The sequence below is a fragment of the Tasmannia lanceolata genome, unplaced genomic scaffold (genome assembly GCF_043159265.1).
Source record: "Tasmannia lanceolata isolate RefF3 unplaced genomic scaffold, GAP_Taslan_0.1 ptg000015l, whole genome shotgun sequence".
Classification (NCBI taxonomy): Eukaryota; Viridiplantae; Streptophyta; class Magnoliopsida; order Canellales; family Winteraceae; genus Tasmannia; species Tasmannia lanceolata.
The window spans coordinates 38320986-38343268 of record NW_027518692.1 but is presented as its reverse complement, the minus strand read 5'-3'; the positions used below and the strand labels follow the sequence as shown (position 1 = coordinate 38343268).

At 38.5% G+C, this 22283-nt stretch overlaps 1 protein-coding gene across 2 annotated transcripts; it reads left to right on the top strand.

The window, feature by feature from the left end:
• The first annotated feature begins 322 nt into the window (after positions 1-322).
• LOC143847124 (uncharacterized) lies at positions 323-22262 on the top strand. Of its 2 annotated transcripts, none has more exons than XM_077355815.1 (13): positions 323-875; positions 1521-1596; positions 10270-10475; positions 10658-10744; positions 10923-11015; positions 13183-13337; positions 13491-13575; positions 13812-13898; positions 13983-14102; positions 19456-19557; positions 19650-19820; positions 19907-19992; positions 21918-22262. In XM_077355815.1, the coding sequence occupies exons 1-11, from the start codon at positions 498-500 to the stop codon at positions 19815-19817; spliced, it is 1557 nt and encodes a 518-aa protein (XP_077211930.1). In that variant the 5' UTR covers positions 323-497; the 3' UTR covers positions 19818-19820; positions 19907-19992; positions 21918-22262. The 2 variants fall into 2 exon arrangements, with proteins under 2 accessions (XP_077211930.1, XP_077211929.1); XM_077355814.1 differs by having other exon boundaries at positions 21914-22262.
• The last annotated feature ends 21 nt before the right edge of the window (positions 22263-22283 follow it).

Genomic DNA, 22283 nt, shown 5'->3' with positions numbered 1-22283 from the left:
TTTCAAAAATTGAGGTTTTTGGGTTTTTCATACGTACGTTTTTTGGTAGGTGGGAGGAAGAAGAAGAAGAGGGAAAAAGGTGGGTTTTGGGATTTGTTTTTCTCTAAATGTAATCATTTCAAAAAGGTGATTTGATAGGGGGAGAGAGAGAGAGAGAGTCAAGGGCATTTTAGTCATATGCACTCTTGATTGGTGATTTAGAAAACACCCCTCTTAAAATGTCATAGTCAGTAGAAACCCCTTCTATTTGGTCATTTTTCCTTTTATTTTTTATTTTTACATTAGGAGGGACTGTCCAAGTTAAAAACAAGAGGAGCGAATATATCATTTCCTAAAAGAAAAAATATCGAGCATACTCCTGTCCATCGGCTCTTATCTGGTTCTCCTCCTCCAAACCTCTCTCTTTGCCGCTGCATGTCAATCCTTCTCATGCCCTAACACAGTATCGCACTCTCTCTCTCTCTCTCTCTCTCTCCGAAAAACGAATAGAAGCGACCATGAACATTACTTGTTTCCACAACACTGCATTTCCCTCACCCACTCCCTCTTTGCCGCTGCATGTCAATCCTTCTAGGGTTTCAAATCCCACCACAATCATCAGAAGAAACCCTAAATATTCTCCCGCATTTCAACGGATTCGTCACCAGAATCTCTGCTCGGCATGCGGCGCAGATACCTTGGTTGCTGGATCAAAGAAAGAAGAAGGCAATTCTCGTCCCATCGTTGTGAATTCAGAAGAACGTGAGATTGGTGACCTAAAATCTTGGATGCACAGCAAAGGGCTTCCTCCTTGTAAGGTCATTCTCAAGGAGAAGCCATCACACGACGAAAAGCACCGGCCAATTCATTATGTGGCAGCCAGTGAGGATCTTAAGGTAGCTAATTTGGAAATTTTATGCTTATAATTTGTTTTGCTTTTCTAATACGGCGCTTGGAAGAGAGACTCAAATAATCCCACTTCAAGAGGGATAGCCTCAAGAAGAATAGAAGAATAGGAAGAGAAGAAGTTGAAAATTTCATGCTTATAGTTTGTTTTACTTTTCTAATACCGCGCTTTGAAGAGACTAGAGAGACTCAAATAATTCCATGTCCAGGTGATAGCCTCAAGAAGAATAGAAGAAGATTTTTCATTGCTTTATGAAAATAAGAATTACAAGCTAATCAAATATTATTTGTTTTACTTTTCTAATACGGTGTTTGGGAGAGAGACTCAAGTAATCCCACGTCCAGGGGGATGGCCTCGAGAAGAATAGGGAGAGAAGACGATGAGAAAAATAAGAATTACAAACTAATAAAATATCCCTCTCTTACGCCACATTTCTGAAGAGAAATGAGTCCTAACAAAGCCGAATAAAGCCAATAGCCAATAATAATAAGTAAAAATCCCACTAAATCTCTAAATAACAGATAATTATTAGATAATAATTAATTGATATTAAGAGATAATAGCTACCTTGTTCGCATCTTTCTTTCTCTTTTTTTTTCCCTGTTTTTGGGTGTAATTTGGGGTAGATTTGCAGGCGGGGGACATCACATTCTCAGTTCCGAATTCATTGGTTGTAACACTAGAGAGAGTTTTGGGGAATGAAACGATTGGTAAGTGATTGTTCATTATTTATTAATATATGAATTTATCTTCTTAAGCATGATGGTAGTGCCAGATTTTTTGCAACCTTTACATTGAAATTACACTTTGATTGATTTTTCCATCTTTTTCCTTCAGTCATTTTCTCTCTTTTTAGGTCCATCCTCATGCCAATCATTTGTGTGTGACGATTTCAGGGGAGTATACAGAGATAATCAACATGTTATCTTTTCCCTTTCATGATAATTAGTGAATTTTTTTTAAAAAAAGCAAAGAAAGATAAGAGAGATGTTTCATGGTTTCACCACAACAAGAAACCTTTGATTTTGGAGACGTATGCATTTTAATTGCATCATTTTCATTAAACAATATGCATTGGCATCTGATGTGACAAAATTAAGGTTGACAACAAGATCACATGCTCTTGTTGGAAGGGAGACAGGGTCCACCTAATTTTTTATTTTTTTTGTAAAGATTTTGATCAACGAACAAGGTCCACCTAATGAGAATGAAACAAACACTTCTGCATTGTATGCACAGACTTAATGCTCCAGGTGCATGCAATATGGAACGGTTCAACCACAGGCATCTGGAAACTATTTGTTCGATATGGGACACTATTCTAGTCATAAATGTGGTTTTTCATTACTGTGTCTGTCTTGTGGAGACAAACAATATTGGTTAGTGTATGAGCTGATACAAAAATATAAGTACAGCATGTTAGTGTATCTGTTTGCACCTATAACTTTCCTGATTCTTCATGTATTGTGAACATTGTCAATGTGGTAAAAGAACTAGTAAATTATACCATTCAAAAAAAAAAAAGAACTCGTAAAACTATCGAACTATCTCAATCCAATTTGGGGAATACTACAGAGGGATCTCTTGAAATACCATATCATACATAAGAGGGAACTGCAATAAAAAAATAAAATAAAAATCCAAGTTAATCATCCTTTGGATTTTGCGCTCTTCCCCTCCTTTTTGATTCCTTTTTGATATATATCTTTCACCTTTTATCCCATCCTATTTCCATCCTCTCTTACCTTTGATTTCTTGTCTTATATTCATATGTCATCCTTATGGCTTCTCTTACGTATCGTGCCTCCCAAACTCCTCTTCTTCCTATCCCATATTCTCCCAATTGGTCAATATTGAACTCTCGCACGACAAATTTCTTCTATGGAAGGGTCAAATCCTTATGGTAATCCAGGATCTTCTTTATCGATTAGTGGGGATTAACTTTTTTCCTGATGAACTTATTAAACTAGCAAATTTAGAGGAGAAGACTGAATAGTAAGAACACAATCCTGCTTACAATACTGGATATGCACAGCACCACCTTCTGATTGGATTGATTGATTTCATACTGTCACCTGAGGTGATCTCCATGGTCCTAAAGTCACTTCTGTCCTAGATCTTTGGACACACACACACACAGAAAAAAAAAGGAAAACAAAATCGACTTGAATCATGTAGATTTACTCGCACAACAGAACAACAAAAAGGGTAAGCTAGATATATTGGAATATCTCAGGAAGATGAAGGCCCTCTTTGATCAGTTCACAATTCAACACTCTTTTTCCAACACAGATAAGGCCCAATACAGTCTCTAGGGTATTGGTGATGGTTATTGAACCTTCACCACATCTCTTGTTGCCAAGACTACCTTTTTGACACATGCCGAGCTCCGGATTCTTCTCTTTTAGCTAGAGGGTATGATGTCTGCAACTAAATCCTTAGGAGGCTCCTCTCAGCCAATTTACTTGTTCTACTTCTTTTGGAACCATTGAGGTGCTCTACTCGTCAAACAACAACCCTTGTGAACGAGGTTGTGCGTAAGGCAGTCGCAGTGGTTGCTGTTATGGATATTTTCTACCATAGTAGCAACAGCATTATCGTCAGTTTTAGCACCAGCAACCTATACACGACCTGGTTATTATTATTCGCATGGCCAACACAGGGTGGACCCTAGCACCCTTAGGATGGCCTTATTCCTATTAGTCATCTACAATTATGTCGAGCTCCAGGTACACTAGTGATATATCGTGTTGTCCCGCCTGCTCTGGGACAACATATACATTGGGAACACTTAAGCCACTCGAAGAAGTGGAAATGAACGCAGTAGCGCAATAGTGGCATGGGTGGTGAGAATGGAAGATCTATCCCTCATGATGGTATGAGATGAACTAAAATAAGGACAGATGAAGATCTTGTTGCCTGAGTCACTGGTAATGTGATCCATGGTGCCCAAATCTATGACCCTTGAAGTGTCTAATGAGGGATATATCTACATAAGGTGAGCAAGTGCAGTTGAAGAGCCTCCTAATGACTAAGGCTCAGAGTAATAATAACAAGCCACTGTAGTATAGTAGTGAGTCCTCATCCTCGTCTGACTCCCACTTGTGCTTGTCATCACCAACAACAACTCCTATCACCATCGTCAATGTCCTCGTCTCTCTCATGCGCAGCAACAAGAGTAGGTTGTTCCACAAAATTTCCAACCTAAATAATCAATGGTAAAAATATTAGGGTTTTCCTTTGCTACCTAGTCTGGCATAACATTAAGGTTCTCTGGATTGATGGGTTGCACGTGTTTGATTTTTTCTTCTTTAAATCCCTATTACAAAATAACAGAAATTCCAATTACTGTAAATTGTGAGTCTTGGCACAAATGAACCTATATTAAAAGCACTATACTACAAAAATATACCTTTCTCAAAATTTCAAGTTGGGGACAGATACCAGATAATGCATTCTCTATTGCTCTAGGATATTCCTTTTTGCAGAGTAGAAGTACTTGAAAGTACTGCAATTCCTTTGACATCCTGTCACACTACAAGTTTGACTAAGTACCCTAATTGCAAAGCTTTGTAGTTATATGATGCCATTACCAAACTGCAACCACCATGCAAATGCAATAAAAAAGTTCTTAGTCAACAATGCCTCATTAAAATTTCAAAACAAATGAACTTGAATGCATACCATAAACAAATTACTTTGCCTGGACTTGGCTTCTATCAGGTGCAGATGGTCATGCCATGCCAGGCTCCTCAATTTGACCATTGATGCCATGTTGTGTGTCTACATTTGGTACCAATCTGACAATGCCATCCACCAATCCTTTGGTGATCCCCCAATGCCTAGAGAAGGTGTGTGATGTAGGACCGTGAAGAGAAATTGAGGAAAGGGGAGAGAAATAGACGAAAGGGGATAGAATTAGAAGAATAGGGAAGAAGAGACGAAAATAACCTGAAGAAGAGACGAATTTAGGGAGAAGTAGTAGAAGAAGAGAATAATAGACGAATTTAGGGAGAGAAGAGAAGAAATCAGAAGAGGGAAGAAGAAAACTAGAACTAGAGGGAGAATAATCTTTATTCAATAATCATCAAAAGTTACAAAATAAGCTGTAAAGAGGCCTATATATAGGCAAATAACAACCCAAAAGATAGAAACCTACTAAAATAAGAATTCCTAAAAATAACATGGAAAATAAAATCCTAGAAACTAATAACATGGAAATAAAAATACTAGAAGCTAAATAATGCGGAAATAAATCTTAATATCTGCATCATTCTCCCCCGCTTGAAAAGAACTCGCCCTCGAGTTCTAATCCGCTTGGATCAAATATGTACACGACCCAATCAAGAAGCAGGAGTCGTAATCCTTCGAACATTGGAATGCTATACAACGCTCGGGATGACTGTGAAAGTGGTATGGAACGCGAGCGTAGTAATACAGAAGAAATCATCCATGCAGAATCATAAAGACGCGAACCTCTCTTGACAATCAAATAAGCTGGGAAGATGGCAACATACTCTTCCTGGATCGGTGGGATCGGCATAACAGCCATGGACAGTAGCAATCCATGACTAGCCTTGATAAAGATATCACCTGATGGTATCAAATCCTGCTCAATGGAATCAGCAACAAAATCATTAGCTAGAATCGTATCTGGTATAGTGATATCAGGCGGGTAATCCTCTTGATCAATCTCCGACTCATGGTGGTGCGCGATCGACTCTGTCAATGGATCAACCTCATGCGGTTCTGCCAAAATATTTGTCTCGACTGTAGAAGTGGCAAAATCTCTCTCTAGATGCTCGGCAATCGGTGCGGCAGAAATCTCAGAAGCATCATGTGTAACGATGTCGATATCAGCAATCAACTGAGTCTCTAACTCTGGATCGTCCATCTCAGAATCTGAATATGATGGAATCAAAGGCTCAACGTCGATGATCTCATCAATACTAGTATCGTGCTCCGTAAGAATAGCAGCAACGCTAGGTGGGATGGATGAAGTAGTGAAGCGGCTCTGCAAATATGACTCGCGCATGCGACGCTCGAAATATCGGTTTTCAGCTGCAATTTCAGCGTCTCGTGCACGACATGTTGCGGTTTGTCGTTTATGGTGAGCTGCTTCTTCTCGTCGAGCGGCTTTTTCACGCATCAATCTTTGGTCATACGCTGCTCACTCATGTTTCAATCTCTGTTGATTTTGATAGTGGTATGTAAACTCATAACGAACATCCTCCCATCGACGAAATGGAGGCTTACAAAACTCACGACGCTCGTTAACGAAGAAATTCCATTTTGACTGGGCTTCGCGGCACATTGTATCCGTGACTTTGCGAATTGTTATTTGATGATCATAACCACAGTACCTATGGTATGCATTAAGTGCCTGGATCCAATCTAGACACGCATTCTCAACATCTCCATAGGGATAGGTGCAGTCATCATAACCATAGAAATATGAAACCTGTGATGCAGAAGAATATCGAAGATCATATCTATCAAAATATGGAGTAGCTGGAGGAGCCATAGGGATCGGCGTCAAAAACTGAAATCAACCGTCTGATTTGTTTGTCATGTCGAAAGGAACACAACGTCTATCGCGGATCTGAAATCGGATGAGTGAAAGCTGATGATCGGAAGAAGGGGCGCGATCAACGGATGAGATGGCTCCCGAAACTGTGCTGAAAACTGCTGAAAATAGGCTGGATGCGCTCTAAAAGTTGTCACAAACAACTTTCGTGTTGAGGTCGAGAGCCAATTTTGAGCAGAAATAGCCCAAACAATAAGAGAGAAAAACTAGCAAAGAGAGGGAATTTTCTTTCCTTTTCTTTTTTTCTTCTAAAAAAAAATTCACGATGACAGAATATGGCTTGCAATGCAACACGAATGGCCCGAATGGGGGTGCCCTAGGAAAAATGGGGGGTGTTTATCCAAGTGGGAAGTGACCCACTTAATGCAAAAAAGTAAAAATAAGGGGTGCCCAAGGAGGAAATATGGGGGTTGTAATAATATTCTTTTCTTTCTTTTGTCCGTGCTTCAGTCACGAACAACTTATAAGAAGCAAGAGGGGTGTGTAGATAAAATAAGTAACTTACCAAATATAAGTTGTGTAACTTTTTGTTTTGAAAAGTCAACTTACTACACAACAACCTAACCTGCCAAGTTACTTTACCAAAGTTGCAAACTGCCTCCTTTCCAAGTTACCTCCTATAGCAGGTCACTAGGTAAAGATAAACTAAGTGGAGAGATGGCTTACCCGTAAAAGCAGGTAAGGGGTAATTTGCTATTTCGGATAACTTCAAATTGGAAACTGCAACACATGAAAAGTAACAGGACACGTCTCCTACTTGCCTGATATAGATAACCTGCAATTCACGTAACCCTTTTGTATCTTTTAGATTTGTTGTATTTGGAAACCCCTAATAAAAGAGAAGATATACTCGTGAACGAGTCTCGTTGTACCACAGCAGGGGAAAAGAAATTTCCAATTTCCTGGACACTAGGTGTGCTGCAAAAAAGATTATGTTGGGTTTTGTTGAGGAGGGTTTGATGGACTGAAACCAAGGGTTTGGGGCTGAAATTATGGGTGAAATTTGTGGCTGCAATCAAGACGGAAAGGCTATTGCGATTCGATGGCTGAGATAGTGAAGGGTTGTTTGGTGAAGGAATTGATGCCCTTAAGGTGTTTGATGAAATTCCTCAAAGGGTTAGGGTTATGATCTGAGGAGAGGTTTAGATGAACTAATGGTGTTAAAGTTCCTGCGAGGGTGATGGTAGGAGGTTCGGGTAGAAATTCCGGGCAGCAGAGATTTTTTCTTTTCTTTTTTGTCAATTTATTTATGACAGCAAGAGGCGCTACTGTTTGGCACCAAGGGTTTGGGTTTGGGTTGCGGTTTTTCCGTGGAAGAGATGGAGACGATAGAAGGTGGATGGGTGAACTAGAAAAGCTGAGAATTGGATGCTGAGAATTGGATGATGAGGGGCTGAGTTTTAAAGAAGAAAAAAAAACCTCTAGGGCTAAGATTAAGAATTGATGGTGATTCACTTTGGAGGCTTGGATCTTTCGCTATGATACCAAATTGATGTAGGACCGTGAAGAGAAATTGAGGAAAGGGAGAGAAATAGATGAAAGGGGATAGAATTAGAAGAATAGGGGAAGAAGAGACGAAAATAACCTGAAGAAGAGACGAATTTAGGGAGAAGTAGTAGAAGAAGAGAAGAAATCAGAAGAGGGAAGAAGAAAACTAGAATTAGAGGGAGAAGAATCTTTATTCAATAATCATCAAAAGTTACAAAATAAGCTGTAAAGAGGCCTATATATAGGCAAATAACAACCCAAAAGATAGAAACCTACTAAAATAAGAATTCCTAAAAATAACATGGAAAATAAAATCCTAGAAACTAATAACATGGAAATAAAAATACTAGAAACTAAATAATGCGGAAATAAATCCTAATATCTGCATCAGTGTGACTAGCCAAAAACTGAGATAAGGAAGTAACCAGATGCACGAAAGGGACTATGAAAACTGCTCATCCCATCTTTTGTCAATAATTCTCCGGATGGGCATCGACTCTACAACCTCTCCCTAATGGCTTCTTTGGCCTTATCCATGGACTCATAAAATACCACATGACAGGTTTGTCTTGCCGATCTATTAAGCGAAACACTCTCATCAAATGCTCACCAATGATCAAAATTAATTTACAGTTGGACCAGAAAGAGTTGTCCAACATTGCTGCAACAATCAACGGGCCAAGCTCATGTTTGACATACTTATTGGCAACATAGTCATCAGATACAAACGTCGGTTGCAGCGGCTTTTTATGAAACCCAAGACTCTATATGGCCAAGAAATTCCACGCAAGCCTCATCCAAGCAGGATAACACAAGCCTCTCCCTCTAGTAAACTTGTTTCTCATAAGGTGCAACAATTATCCATGGTTATCTTGCAAGCCCACTCTATGGTGTTATCAATGATGAGGAACTTATCTGGTCTAGCCAGGTTTTCCAACACAAGAATTATGCAATGGGTTGCACATGGTGTTTTTTTGTAGAAACTACCATAATTTTTCTCTGACTTATTCCCTGTACCTTTGTAATTGGGCTAACTATCTTTTGGAAATTGCACAATGTCCTACACTTCTATAACAGTTTCATCAAGTTTTTCAAACAAAGCATCGGCATTCTTTATTATGGCTGATGCATTCATTAATTTAATAAAAACTACTCCTTTGGGGTAATAAACCAAGAAATTTTTTAACGGATATGGCTTTTCCTAGCCTTTTTTTTTCAATATTAAAATTTCTTCCACTGCCATTTGACGTCTGGAGTAACCTTTCTACAAGCCATATTATCGCTGCCACCAACGCCTCCTAGATGTTCTTTCAACTGGGTAATACCACCACCGACACCAGTGTAGCATTTGCCCATGCTGGGTTATCCAATCTAGCGGGAGCAGAACCAATGGAAAATGCCCGCTCTGGAAGGTCCTAAACTCGTTTTGGGCAAGACAAGTAGGACGAATGGAAGATAGAGCCGAATACACAGTAAAAAGAACCTAAAATAAGGCACCTCCTTCGAATCACGACTTTGACAGAGGCAAATGGTCACCCCTTGGTGTAGAATGTAGTAGAAATTTGATTATAGGAGAGCTTGCATGAAAAGTTAGTGAAACATCATCGTCTTCATCCTCTGTTTATGGTTTTAGAAACTTCGAGATTCTTAATTGTGTTAAAAATAGGGGTTTTTGATGTGTTTTAGCTTTCCAATTCGATCGGAAAGGGTAAATGACATCAAATGCCTATAAATGGACAGAAAATGAGTACATTTACTAGAATCTTGATCACATGAAAAAGCAAGCTAAAAGTCTTCTTGGCTAAGTGGATCTTCTTCTTTATTCATATATATTATAAAATTGTTTCCCCGAAACTGGGATCTCCATCCGAGGTAGACACCAAACATCCAACTCTGAAATTCTATTCAATAAAATTGGGGAGTTAGAGACCTATATTCATTTCTTAAGAAACCAAAAAGAAAAATAAATTTTATCGATGGACCACTTGATGATGATTTCCCTAATGGCTTTGCTTACGATTACTGAATTTGACCAGCTTGGCAGTTGGATCTCTGGGTTTTATAGATTGTTTTCTCTATATGAGAACCCTTCTTGGCGAAGTACACTTATTAGACTTGGGTTTGTCTTAACTAGTTATCTTACTTTGGGCAACCCTTCTTTGCTTTTCTAAACTGGTCATTAAACAACTTTTGCTGCATTTACAAAACCCACTTTTAGTTTGCAATAAGCCAAATTGCCCCTTCTCACGTTTCTCCCAAAATCCCACGGTGCAAAGAAATTTTATTTATTTCCTGATTCTTTATGCAGCGGAGTTGTTAACGACAAACAAGCTTTCAGAATTGGCCTGCTTGGCACTGTATCTCATGTATGAAAAGAAGCAGGGGAGGAAATCTTTCTGGTATCCCTTCATTAGGGAGCTAGATCGCCAGCGAGGGAGAGGCCAGCTAGCTGTAGAATCTCCACTTCTATGGTCAGAAAGTGAACTGGCGTATTTGATCGGCAGCCCTACAAGGGTACTATCTTCACTTCTGATCTGAACTATAATCTCCTTGTCTTATATTTCCAATGGCTACTTTAGTGACTGAGTAGTTCAGAATCCCTCCTGTAGTCATGTACCCACAAATTTTAAGTTAACCAAGTAATATATGTGACAGTTCCAAAGCAATAAAGCCATTCCTTGGTGGTAATGATGCAGGCTGAAGTTCTCGAAAGGGGCAAGGGGATCAAGAGAGAATATAATGAGCTCGACACTGTCTGGTTTATGGCTGGCTCACTGTTTCAGGTTACACACATACCTACCTCAGCAGATTATGGGACGAAGTAAATTAAACTGTATTATTTTCCAATGAAATATTTTGTATTTCTCTTTTCTTTCTTGAACTATATTGGGTGTTTGATATATTTGGGATTATAAAGCAAAATATTATATTGTTATAATTATTACTCTTTGCATTTTGCAGCAATACCCTTATGACATACCTACTGAGGCATTTCCATTTGAGATATTCAAACAAGCTTTTGTTGCGGTTCAGTCTTGTGTTGTGCATTTGCAGGTAATATCTTGTCGCTGTAGTTGTGCCTTCTATCTTATGGATCTCTAGATAGAATTCTATCATCCATTATTTATGTTCTGTACTTTAGTAAGAACATTCTTTTTAAGGCATTCATGGTGTCAAGTGGAGTTGATAGACCTGTAGAGTTAAATTATAATATTAAATTAGTTTATGCAGAAAATGTCAAAGCGGAAAGTTGGTGTGTCCAACATTTTGGGATGATTCTTTTGTTAGGTTTAGGCAGAACAAACAGAGTTACAAGATAAATCCCTTTGGACATGATTCCGTGGTAGCCCTTTCCCATGGGGTTTGTGAGAGGTGAACTACCCATCCACTTTTCTACAAAAGGGGTTTCTATGTATCACTGCTAAATCAGTTCGATAAACTTCATTGAAGAGCACTGCCACCCCTTGAATCAATAAGAAAAAATGCTGATGAATAAACTAAAATGAAAGAAGAGATGTTTCTTGCAGGCCACAACACCGCGTTATTACCATCAGAACAGGGGGGGAATAGAATCTAACAGGCATTTCTGGAATGAGCATTTTGAAGAAACTTTGGTTTTATTACAATGGGATTATTGAGTTCCCTCATGCTGAGAAAGAAGCCACTGTTTGCTGCCCATTATCGAGTTCCCTCAGCAAAAACCACGCGTTGCTGCCCATTCAGATTTGAACATATACGAAAAGCATTTAACAATTTCCTCCTCTAGCCCAAGCCCTACCGTCTAACTCTTGACCAACCACTATCAGCTTGCTAATAAGCTTTCTTCTTCCTCTGGAGGTAGTCATATGGTGAAAGTACCCCGAATTAGGGTCACCGACCGCAAACCAAATATCTCTAGACCTTTGCCTCCAAAATATTTCTTCCTGACCTACGTTCTTTAGTAGAAAGCATACCTTCTTCCTCTTTCCTACCAAATCAATCAGTCTCATCATTCAGTGTGATCTTCTGAATAACAATTTTTTTTAAAAATGGACCTCATTCCAATCCCAAAGGACTCCCTTTTAGAACCTTGAGCTTGCAAAATAGATGAAACCCCGGGGCTCCTCTCCATCGTGAGAGACTCCCACCACTTTCTCACAAAATGTTTAAATTCACGGAGTTAGCCTGTGTGCAAACATAAAAGGGGCCCCGCGCGTCTCTACTCATCCTCTGTATCTAGAATTAGTGGTGCATGTTCTGTGATTGGGTAAGGAAGGACCTTTGGAAAGACTGGGAAAGCATTCTGTCCAACATGATGCAATTCGTAACCTATCCAATCTACTTAAAGGGAACCTCTCTACTAGACCATGTAAATTTCCCTCTATGCAGATGGAGATCAATTAGGTCATGGTCATAAATAAATTTAGAAAACCTTGACATAGCAGTAGAAATTCAAGATGCGCTTGAGAGTCCCTTTGGAAAGACCTTGAAAAGCTTTCTCCCCAACCTGACTCAATCATGAACCTATCCATTCTGCTTAATATAATGGGAACCTCTCTACTAGACCATATAAATTTCCCTCCTTGCATATGGAGATTAATTGGACCATGTTCAGACATAAAATTAGAAAACCTAGACATAGCAGGAGAAATTCAAGACGTGGTTGAATTTTTTTTCCTTATTTCTTGCCTGTGTTAGTTTATGCTAGCTGGCTCTTCTTATTTAATCTCACTTGGAGAGTTCAGCTGACAGCATATTCCTTTTAGAATCATTACAAGGGGCGTAAACTGCCAAAGTATGTACTATAGCGATGCTTTATATGGCTTTTAGGTTTAATACTTGAAATTATTCGAGTAACATTTAGGAGTTTGTGATTGAGAATAGAAGGGTGCATCAGTTGACTCTTCTTATTTGGATTGCACAGGACATTTTTTGCTTTCTCATGCTTCAAGGGCACCTCCATTGGTCAGTTTTCAGCAAAGTCAAAGCCGTTTCCTTTTTTTTGTGCCAATCACCATTTTTTTTGCGCCACCCACTTTTTTTGGGGCCATCAGAAATGCACTTTGCTGAAAACTGACCAATGGGGGCGCCCTTGAAGCTGGTTTTCGAAAGGCTGCCCTTCATTCTATCATTTCTCGATGTGTGCTGCGTGTGTGTGTATTTTTTGTTCTCAATAAAATTCTTTTATGTTGCACATTTTTGAAAGCCGCTGATCTGATGGCTTAACTTCTGTTTGAATCAGAAAGTGAGTTTGGCTCGAAGGTTCGCTTTAGTTCCTCTAGGCCCCCCATTACTGGCTTACAAAAGCAACTGCAAGGCAATGCTGACTGCTGTAGATGGTGCTGTTCAACTGGTGGTGGACCGTCCATATAAAGCCGGGGACTCAATTGTTGTGTGGTATTCTATTTTTTTCTTCAGACTATGAAGTTATGTATGAGACCTTTCTTTGGAGTTGCTCTTGGATTCATGTTGGCAATGTAGCTACTACTGCTCCGCAAGTACTATGTGCCATTTTATGCATGGATCACTTACAATTTGTAGATGGTGTAGGTGTGGACCCCAACCAAATTCAAGGTTGCTTCTGAATTATGGTTTTGTGGACGAAGATAATCCTTATGACCGCATATTGGTTGAGGTGAAATCTTGATTCCCCGCACTTCTATAGGCCCTCTTTGTTTTAGATTATGACAACAGATTGTGAGTCCAAAACCTATTATTCGACTCAAAATTATGTTTAATTTTGAGACCAAAAATAGGTTTTGGAGTCTCAATCGGTTGTCATAATCCAAAACGAACAGGACCATAGGCTAGTTTGCTCTCTTTCACTTTCTCCTCACACATCTTATGTTGTGTATGGCGTCCTTGATCCAGGCATCCCTGAATACAGAGGATCCTCAATATCAGGACAAGAGAATGGTTGCTCAAAGGAATGGAAAATTGTCTGTCCAAGTTTTTCACGTATAGAACCAATTCTCTTTCTGTGTTTTGTAAATTATTGGATTTTATTTTTTCTCATTACCTTATATTATGCCCCTTTTGCAGGTATATGTAGGTAGAGAAAAGGAAGCTGTATCAGATATGCTTCCTTATCTACGATTAGGCTATGTTTCCGATCCTTCCGAGATGCAGTCAGTTGTTTCTTCTCAAGGCCCCATATGTCCTGTTAGTGGTTTTATTCTACTTGTTTCTTAGTTGTGAAAATAATTAAATCCTACATTGAGAATATTTTGTCAATCCATAAAATGTGTGGTGACATATGACTCCGTAGAAGTAGGAATGCCATCTTTTGATATTTTCATCATATAGAGTTAGACTGTTAGGAATACATTTGCACTTCTATGCTATTCTTCTGATAACCAAAAGAGAAATCTTATTTTTTTAACAGTCAAAACAGAATAAATGGACGGTGTTGGTCGACGAAGAAGAGTAAGCTAAGCAGTTGAAATGTTAAACAGAAACTAGAGAAGAACTTAGGTATCCTTTGTAACTCATCGATGCCTTATAAGCTACGGATAAATGTCACTATTGAGGGTTTATCATCCCTTGTGAATTATGTGGATACCCTTTCAACAGTTGACATGTAATTAATTAGCCATTGATGAATCACTTCTCTTGAGCCTTAGTTTTCGTGAGTTAGGCGTAGGTTGTCTTTTCTTTTGTTTTGCTCTTGATGAAGTGCGTATAAAACCAACTGTTGCTATATGCTAAATCTGCATGTATTACCTTGGAATTGCATTTTGAGCAAAAGTACAGGTGGGGGGCCACCTAGTTGGGGATCCAAACATTTGTCTTCCGCAAAAATCTCTGCCACTGGACTTCTAGTCCTTTGAATCGTGGAGGATTTCCTGATGAATGTGGGTTGTTGCCTTTTATTTTTTACCAGTCCATTTTTATGTTTCCTAAATGGAGGTAGTAATGTTTGATGTCTGATTTTTGGGCCAAGACGCTCTATAGTGGAATCTAACATGGAAATTGTTTGGATAATTAACAAATGGCACTTGATTATTGTTGCTTGCTGATTTATTTCATACTAAAATAAAACAGCTCTAAAAACAAAAGAAATACAAATTGAAGTTGGCCTCGGGCTGTTTTGCATGTTATGGAAATTCTGGGTCTGACTGGTATTGGAGGCATCATTAGGGACCATGTCGGGTTGGCCGACTTGTGTTCTCTGACCAGTTAGGAGTAGAGGTATCATTATGGACCATGGATGCAATCTAGATATGAATTACTGTGGAGGTTAGTGGGTGCTGTTTAAGAAGCCATTGATTTCTTAGTGGACCATCATGTTTCTTTCTTCCGGAGAACATGCCAATCCGGAGGTTCATTCATTGGTTAAAGGTGTGGTTGCTATGAGAGATTTGATTTGCCCCGGATATAATTATTTATTCGTTTTAGTGAGGTTATTTTTTCTCTTTTTCGCATGACTGCCGCAGTCAATTGAGGAGCACCTTTCCTTCTGTTTTAATGATGAGTTATCATTATTAGTAAAAATCAAAAAGAAAAAGTTGACCTAGTAGTATTGAACGAAAACCTACCCTCAATTCGACATGAGGATCCATATGATACTCAGATACTTTATTTCTTGAATTAGCTATCTTGCTCAAATATATGGCATTCTTTTTTAATTGACTATCATCTCCTCTTTGTATTGTCCCATGTCTTTAATCTTGAGTATGTGTCTTCTAGATGCTATAATCAATATATCAAAAAATTCCTTTTTTTTAAGTTAAACCTAAGTGCATTTTTAAGTTTTTATTTATATATGTCCATGTCTTATGTTATGGGATACTGGATACTCATATTTGTATCAATCTGTGTGTGTCTTTCGACAAATGCCAAGTCATAGCTCTGCTCCCATATTGTATTGGGGTATTCAATACACAAACTCGTGTAGTATATATAAAATAAGTTTAGGGAGGCACTTAAAATGGGTGCAAAGACATAAGGAAGTCCTTGACAATTTCCTTGACGGGTCTTGACCAATAAATTCATATCAAGAGGCTGAGTGCATGGTGGAGGCTTTCCAACCCTGACATGTTCTAGTAGTTTTTTCCTAATTATGAAGAAAAAAGGTTAGCAAGCTCCCGACTGCTCTTATTCCTTCTTTCCTTTCTTGCTGCTATTGATATTCGAGGGAAGTCTCACTTCTGTTTTGCCTCCCTCTAGTACGAAAAGCCCACTTTTGCAAACCACGATTTTAGTCACATGCCATCAGATTGTATACGTCGGACATTCAATCTTCATTCCAATTTAGCAGAACCCGTAGATGATGAGGATAGAACTGACTGTGAAGGAAGAAATGGCCACTATGATGAAAGTGCTCCAAATGAGGGAACGAATGAACAATGTTGTGGGGATGAACATGATGAAACTCTACTTGATAGGGATCACATGAGGACAATTTGTATGACCCATAAGTCAGCCCATTAAAAGTCAAACTCCCAACATTGTCATGTATTCCCATACGGTCTGAACTGCTGAGATTTGGCTCCATCATTGTTATTTTTGATGGGTTCTCCGATATGTCTCATTTCATATCGATTTATGTAGCTAGGTTCTTTGATGTGTCTTATTTCTGGAGCAAAATATGGTTATATTTCAGTTTGACAGCACATACTACTATCTGATTGATGGACAGACAGACAGACAGACAGACATGGTTAATCACAACCTAGGAAATTTGTTGAGATGCTTAGCTGGTGAAAGACGTCATCACTGAGATTTAACTCTACCCCATCAAGAGTTTACATACCATAATGTCATTACCCACTCTCTTGATACCACTTGTGGCCACCCCTTCCGCATCTTCTAAATTATACCCCTTTATCCTACTATAGGAGACGCAATGCTCGGGCCGATGAATTCGTACAACACATCGAAGATGTACCATAAGAGGTGTTATAGTGACTGGGAGCGAGTAACGAGAGGTCCAAGGTGGCTGCTGATCGGTTTCAAGGAGATCATCACTTCTACAGCATGGAGGCCTAATGACATTTCTTCGATACGACCAAATCGTGATTGAACTCGTTCACCATCAGTGCCTTGGAGATTTCACAGAGATTACCACCATCGCTTCGTTACCTTCTGGATTTTACAATGCGGACATTCAAACGACGAAGATAATTCATGGATTCACTGAAAATACCTCGTTTGTTGGCGAGGGCTGTTTTTGATCGATTGTTCATGGATGAATTTGGTGCATCTATGAAGACTTCGCGAGGATGTGTTTTGACGTATGACAGACTTCTACTTGACGGAGTCGAGTCGAGTTCTCGCATGGCGGAATTGATGTAATCCAACCATCATCTGTCGTTAGATTTAATTTTAATGAGACTGTAGGATACTTGTTATTTCTCTTTTTGGTAGTTTTTTAATTAGTTAATTTACAATTTATTTGGCCTAGATGTGGGGATGTCCACAACAGCCTATTACTCTCCTTACTCTCCGGCCTATTTATTTCTTATTGCCCATTGGCTAAACTCTTAAAATCCGCTTAAAGTCCTTTTTATACCTTTTCTTTTAACCTATTGGTCAAATATAGGGTCCTACCACTTAAATAATTCATTCTTTATAGTCTCATTTCTCTTTTCCCCTTCTTTCCTCCCTTTTTCACTCTCTCAGTTATGTTCATAAACTGCTCCTCATTTCTACTCCAATCTCCTTATTTTCAAGATCTTGATTCTCTCTACTTATCCCTTTCTTTATCTTGGCTGAGATCATCCCCACCTCTCTACTCTAGCTATCTCTCTCTCTCCCCTCTCCTGGAGACCATCTGCAGAAGGATTATACCGAGGCCCTGTCCGTCATCCTAGATACTGATCCATTATTTCTTTTCTTGTTAGACTACCTAGATTTCTCCTGACTTTTCCCTTATCTTGACCCTAATCTTTCTCATCTTATTTTCCCTGCATCTTACCCTAAATCTATCAACCTCGTTAGCCTTATTTCTATCCTTTTAGACTCCATTTGGGCTTTTTTTTGAGCGGCAGACCGTTTGGGCTTTAGTTGGACATTATTTAGTAGATCTGATTTGTTTGCTAGATTTTATTGAGATCTGATTTATTTTCTTAGTTAGTTGATTTCCTTTTTATTAGAACCTATTGTTGAAGCTTTTTACTTGGATGAATTGAATTCTGTGAATGAATTAATTTTAAAGCTTTGGATCTATATGAAAATTCTATAAGTTCTTGATTAACAAATGCTGTTTATTTTGATTGGGAATTTATGTTGCTACTAGTTTGAATTAGAAGACATTCTTAAGCTCTAAGTTACAATAAAATGATCCTTGGACCCTAGGTTTGCACCAACAACTCTCCCTACATTGATTTTGTAAGTGACATTCCACCTAGTGAGTTGGAACCGCATATGTAATCTGAAAAAAGAAGGGCTTTTGAGATTAAAAAAATTGGCTTTCCTTGTTTTTTGTGGAGGACTCCATTTTATCTTCAATGACATATGGGCCAATTATCTGAATAAAGATGTGGAGCTTCATCTGGTGGGTGGTCCTTCTAGGATTCCGCTATTGAAATTATTAGGAATTGTTAGTGTAAAAGATTAAATACGCCGTCTCCAACAGCTTAAGCTTTGGGAGTAACTGGTTGTTACACATGGTATCAGAGCCAAAGCTCTCTAGTTCAAACCTCCTGGATAGCAAAAAATCCAAGAGGTTTGAACTCAGGAGCTTTGGCTCTGACACAATGTGAAACAACCAGTTATATTCGATTTTCTGTAAAAAACAAGGTTTATATTCAATTTAGGCAGCGGAGATAAAATTATAGTTTGCTTGGACAAATATGGTGGGGTTAAGTTTTTTTTACGAAGCTTCTCCCTAATTTATTCAGTAGAGCTCTGAACCCCAAAGCCTTCTTTGTAATTAGCAACAACATTCCCGGCCCAAAGACATTTTGTCCTAGAGCTTTGCAAAAGGTCTCTCTTTAAGAGCATTGGAGGAATTCATTATTATTCTTTCGGTGCTTGATGATGTCTTTATTGCTTCTTTCGGCTTCAAAGATGAAGCAATTTGTGCTTTTTGTCATGAAGTCTTCTTTTCAATGAAGTCCCAATATGCGACAATTCAACTGGCTAGCTCCAAAAATTGAATGTTCTAGCTGTCTCCCACCCAGTCTAAAGAGATACTTCATATATTCTATTCCAAACAACGATTGGTAGAATCACGTTACTTTCTAAATCCATAATAATACTTTCTGAATTTAGTGTATTTTATTCCATGCTTATTCTTATTTGTTAATTCTTTATCTCTTAGTTTTTGTCTTACATGCTTCTATATGTGCTATCATTGACATACTACCATACGAGAACCATCATTGTCCACTGTATGATACAGATGATGTGGGTGAAGTTTCTCTTTAATCACATTATGCTATTTTCATTAGCTACTTGTAACAGATCTTGCAAATGATATCATTTGCAGAATAACTGAATAAAATGGACACATTAGGTGAGCCCATGGTTGCATAAAATCTTTTTTATGATGTTTATAAAATGCCAATAGGTGAGCCGATGCATGGAACGAGCAGTTTTGGATCAACTCTCTCGTTACTTTGAGGCTCGGCTGGCTGGCTACCCTACAACCTCAAGTGAAGATGAAGCTTTGGTAATTTTATATTATATTGAGTTTTCTACTCTTTCTCATATACTCTGAATTGAGACCTTTGTTGAGATACTTCTCATTTTGTGATGAATCAGTTATGCAATAGTAATTTGGACCCAAAGAAACGAGTTGCCACCCAACTTGTAAAATTAGAAAAGAAAATGCTGGATGCTTGTCTGCATGCTACGATCGAATTAATAAACCAGCTACCAGATATCACTATATCTCCCTGCCCTGCTCCTTATGCACCTCTATTGAGATAAAGGGTAATAGAATACTCTCTCCCTCTCTCTCACTGGTTTTAAAAAATATTTATGTCACATTTATTTTGGATTTTCTGAACTGGTTGCAGTATTGGACACTTTGTATCTTGCATGCTCCTGTGAACTCAAAAAGTCCATTGCAGTGTTCTTTGTTGGAGTGAGCTACAGAAACTAGGTAAGCCCGATGGATCCCTAAAACTTTGTGTTGCTCTGTCTCTGTGTTACTTTTGTTGCACCTAGTATATTTGTTGCACCTAGTGATAGATGGACTGGAATTTATATATTGTTTCGAGTTCAGTCCTGGTGTTGATGGTATGGAATATTTTTATCCACCACAATTTATGGCTGAACTATAATTGAAACATTACAGTTCAAAAAAAGAGAAAAAAAAAAGAACACTATAATTGGAACATTTCTAGGGATTGCGTGCTTTCTATTGTCTGCTCTAATTGTATTCAGGAAAAAGGATAAGTGCAGAAAAAACGAGCAAATTAAAGATGGGGAACGAAGTAGCGGCATTAGTTGTCATTAGTTTTGTGTGGTCAATATTTTAGTTCATTTACCAGTATTTGATGGATTTTTTTATTTCTAACTCCGCCTTTTCAACCTATCAACTTTAGCAGCCTCATCCAATCTATCTCTCCCTCTCTCCCTCTCCCTCCCTCTCTCTCTCTCTCTCTCTCTCTCTCTCTCTCTGAGATGATGGTATGCTAAGTAATTCTGTGTTTTGTCATGGCAGCTGAGGTGGATCATAGTGTGGAGAATCATTTGCTTCTTGACATTGGACTTTGCTATGCATGCCTTTAACAATTGAGGACTAGCATAATTATGATTTTCATTTAAGACGAATATGCCTTTTGAATATATGATGTTGCTAAAGATGCCTTTGAGGCTTGGAAATAACATCCTGATGAGAAAGACAGATGGTCATAATTTGGTTCAAGTGGCTTAGTTCACAAACTCAGGGAAGCAACCTCCTAGCTTTAGTAACTTGAGTTGGCTCAATGGCATCTGTTCGGCTTCAAAATTCTCTTGGATAACGTTAGATGGAGTTGGCTTGAATTGCCTCATAGATAACTGGAAGTTCAGTTATACATTTCACTCGATTACGAAGTTAAAGACACCTTTTACAACGTCAGTGGTGCTGTAGCCATAGAGATCATATAAAGCAAAGGGCCAGGGCAGTCAGCCCTCCAATCAGGGGGCAGTCTCAAATGAACAACAAATTGGCTAGAAGAGTGCAAAGCTAGATGGTCTATAACACTTCAAGTTGTGTAGATATCAGTTTTCAGTTTAACACTTGTTATGGACCATTTAGGGATGTTTGTGTAGAAGCAATATAGTCACATGCAAATGTAGAAACAAAATCAAAGTTGAGTGTCTGCTTCGTTGTGAGGCTTGTTGTTATCAGAGTTATATAAAACCATGTTGGTTGTGCTCTGAATATCATGGCTATTTATTTATGCTTTTAATTAACTTAGTTTTTATCCACTACCCAAACCATCATTTCTGTTTTATTTATGCTATTAACTATTTCATCTGCCTCATCCCACTTGGACATGGCTTGTTCTGCGCCTGATGTTAAATCTGAAGCTTCTATGGCTTCTAGGGGTTCAAATGCTTGCCATAGAGAGTGATAGTAGTAGTTCATTGCATGAGAGCTCTATAGTTTCTTCTTGTATGAGATTGCATGAAAAAAGTTTCAAATGAGAATGTATAAAAAGACCCACCTGACAATTACATGTCTAAGTCATATACGTATATGTTGCAAATGGATGGGAAATATTAACCTTACAATTTGTGCCCATTACAATGGTTATAAAATGCTTTGCCTGTTTGCTGTTCACTGACCTTATAATATGGGACTTGCAACTTAACAACACGTCTGTATTACGAAAAATAAAAAATAAAATACATAACCATACCTCTGCACATTTCTATGGTTCTGTTCCTCTTGATTGTACAAAAAAATTAGCATGTTCCAGTGTGGTTATCTCAAACTGGAGGCTAACCTAGCTTAAACATTACCAAATTTTGTATTCCATTGCATTTCTAATCTCACAAACCCAGTTTACATGACATTATTATTCTTGTAGGTAGGTTGGGTGCCTGTTGCAACTGGGTGTATTGAAAGATTTGGATCCAACAAAGTAGCCTAACTGGGCGCAACACACGCATGTGAATATAATTTATCTCATCTAATTTGGGTGCCAGGAATCTGAGGGGCCCTTGTTTAGTTCACTAGCACCTGTACAATCATGTCATTTTACAGGGGAACATGTGAAAGGTTCACTCTTTGTATTTGTAAATCTTGGCCTCATTTTTTTTATTTGCCTTTTGCTCAGATAACTTTGGTCTTTTTTATGTTCAGATTAGTGGCAATCTTGTATGTAGTTTTTGACCATTGACATAAAATACAAATTACTGGGCATTACTGTTTCATAATTGGTGTATTACAGAAAACAA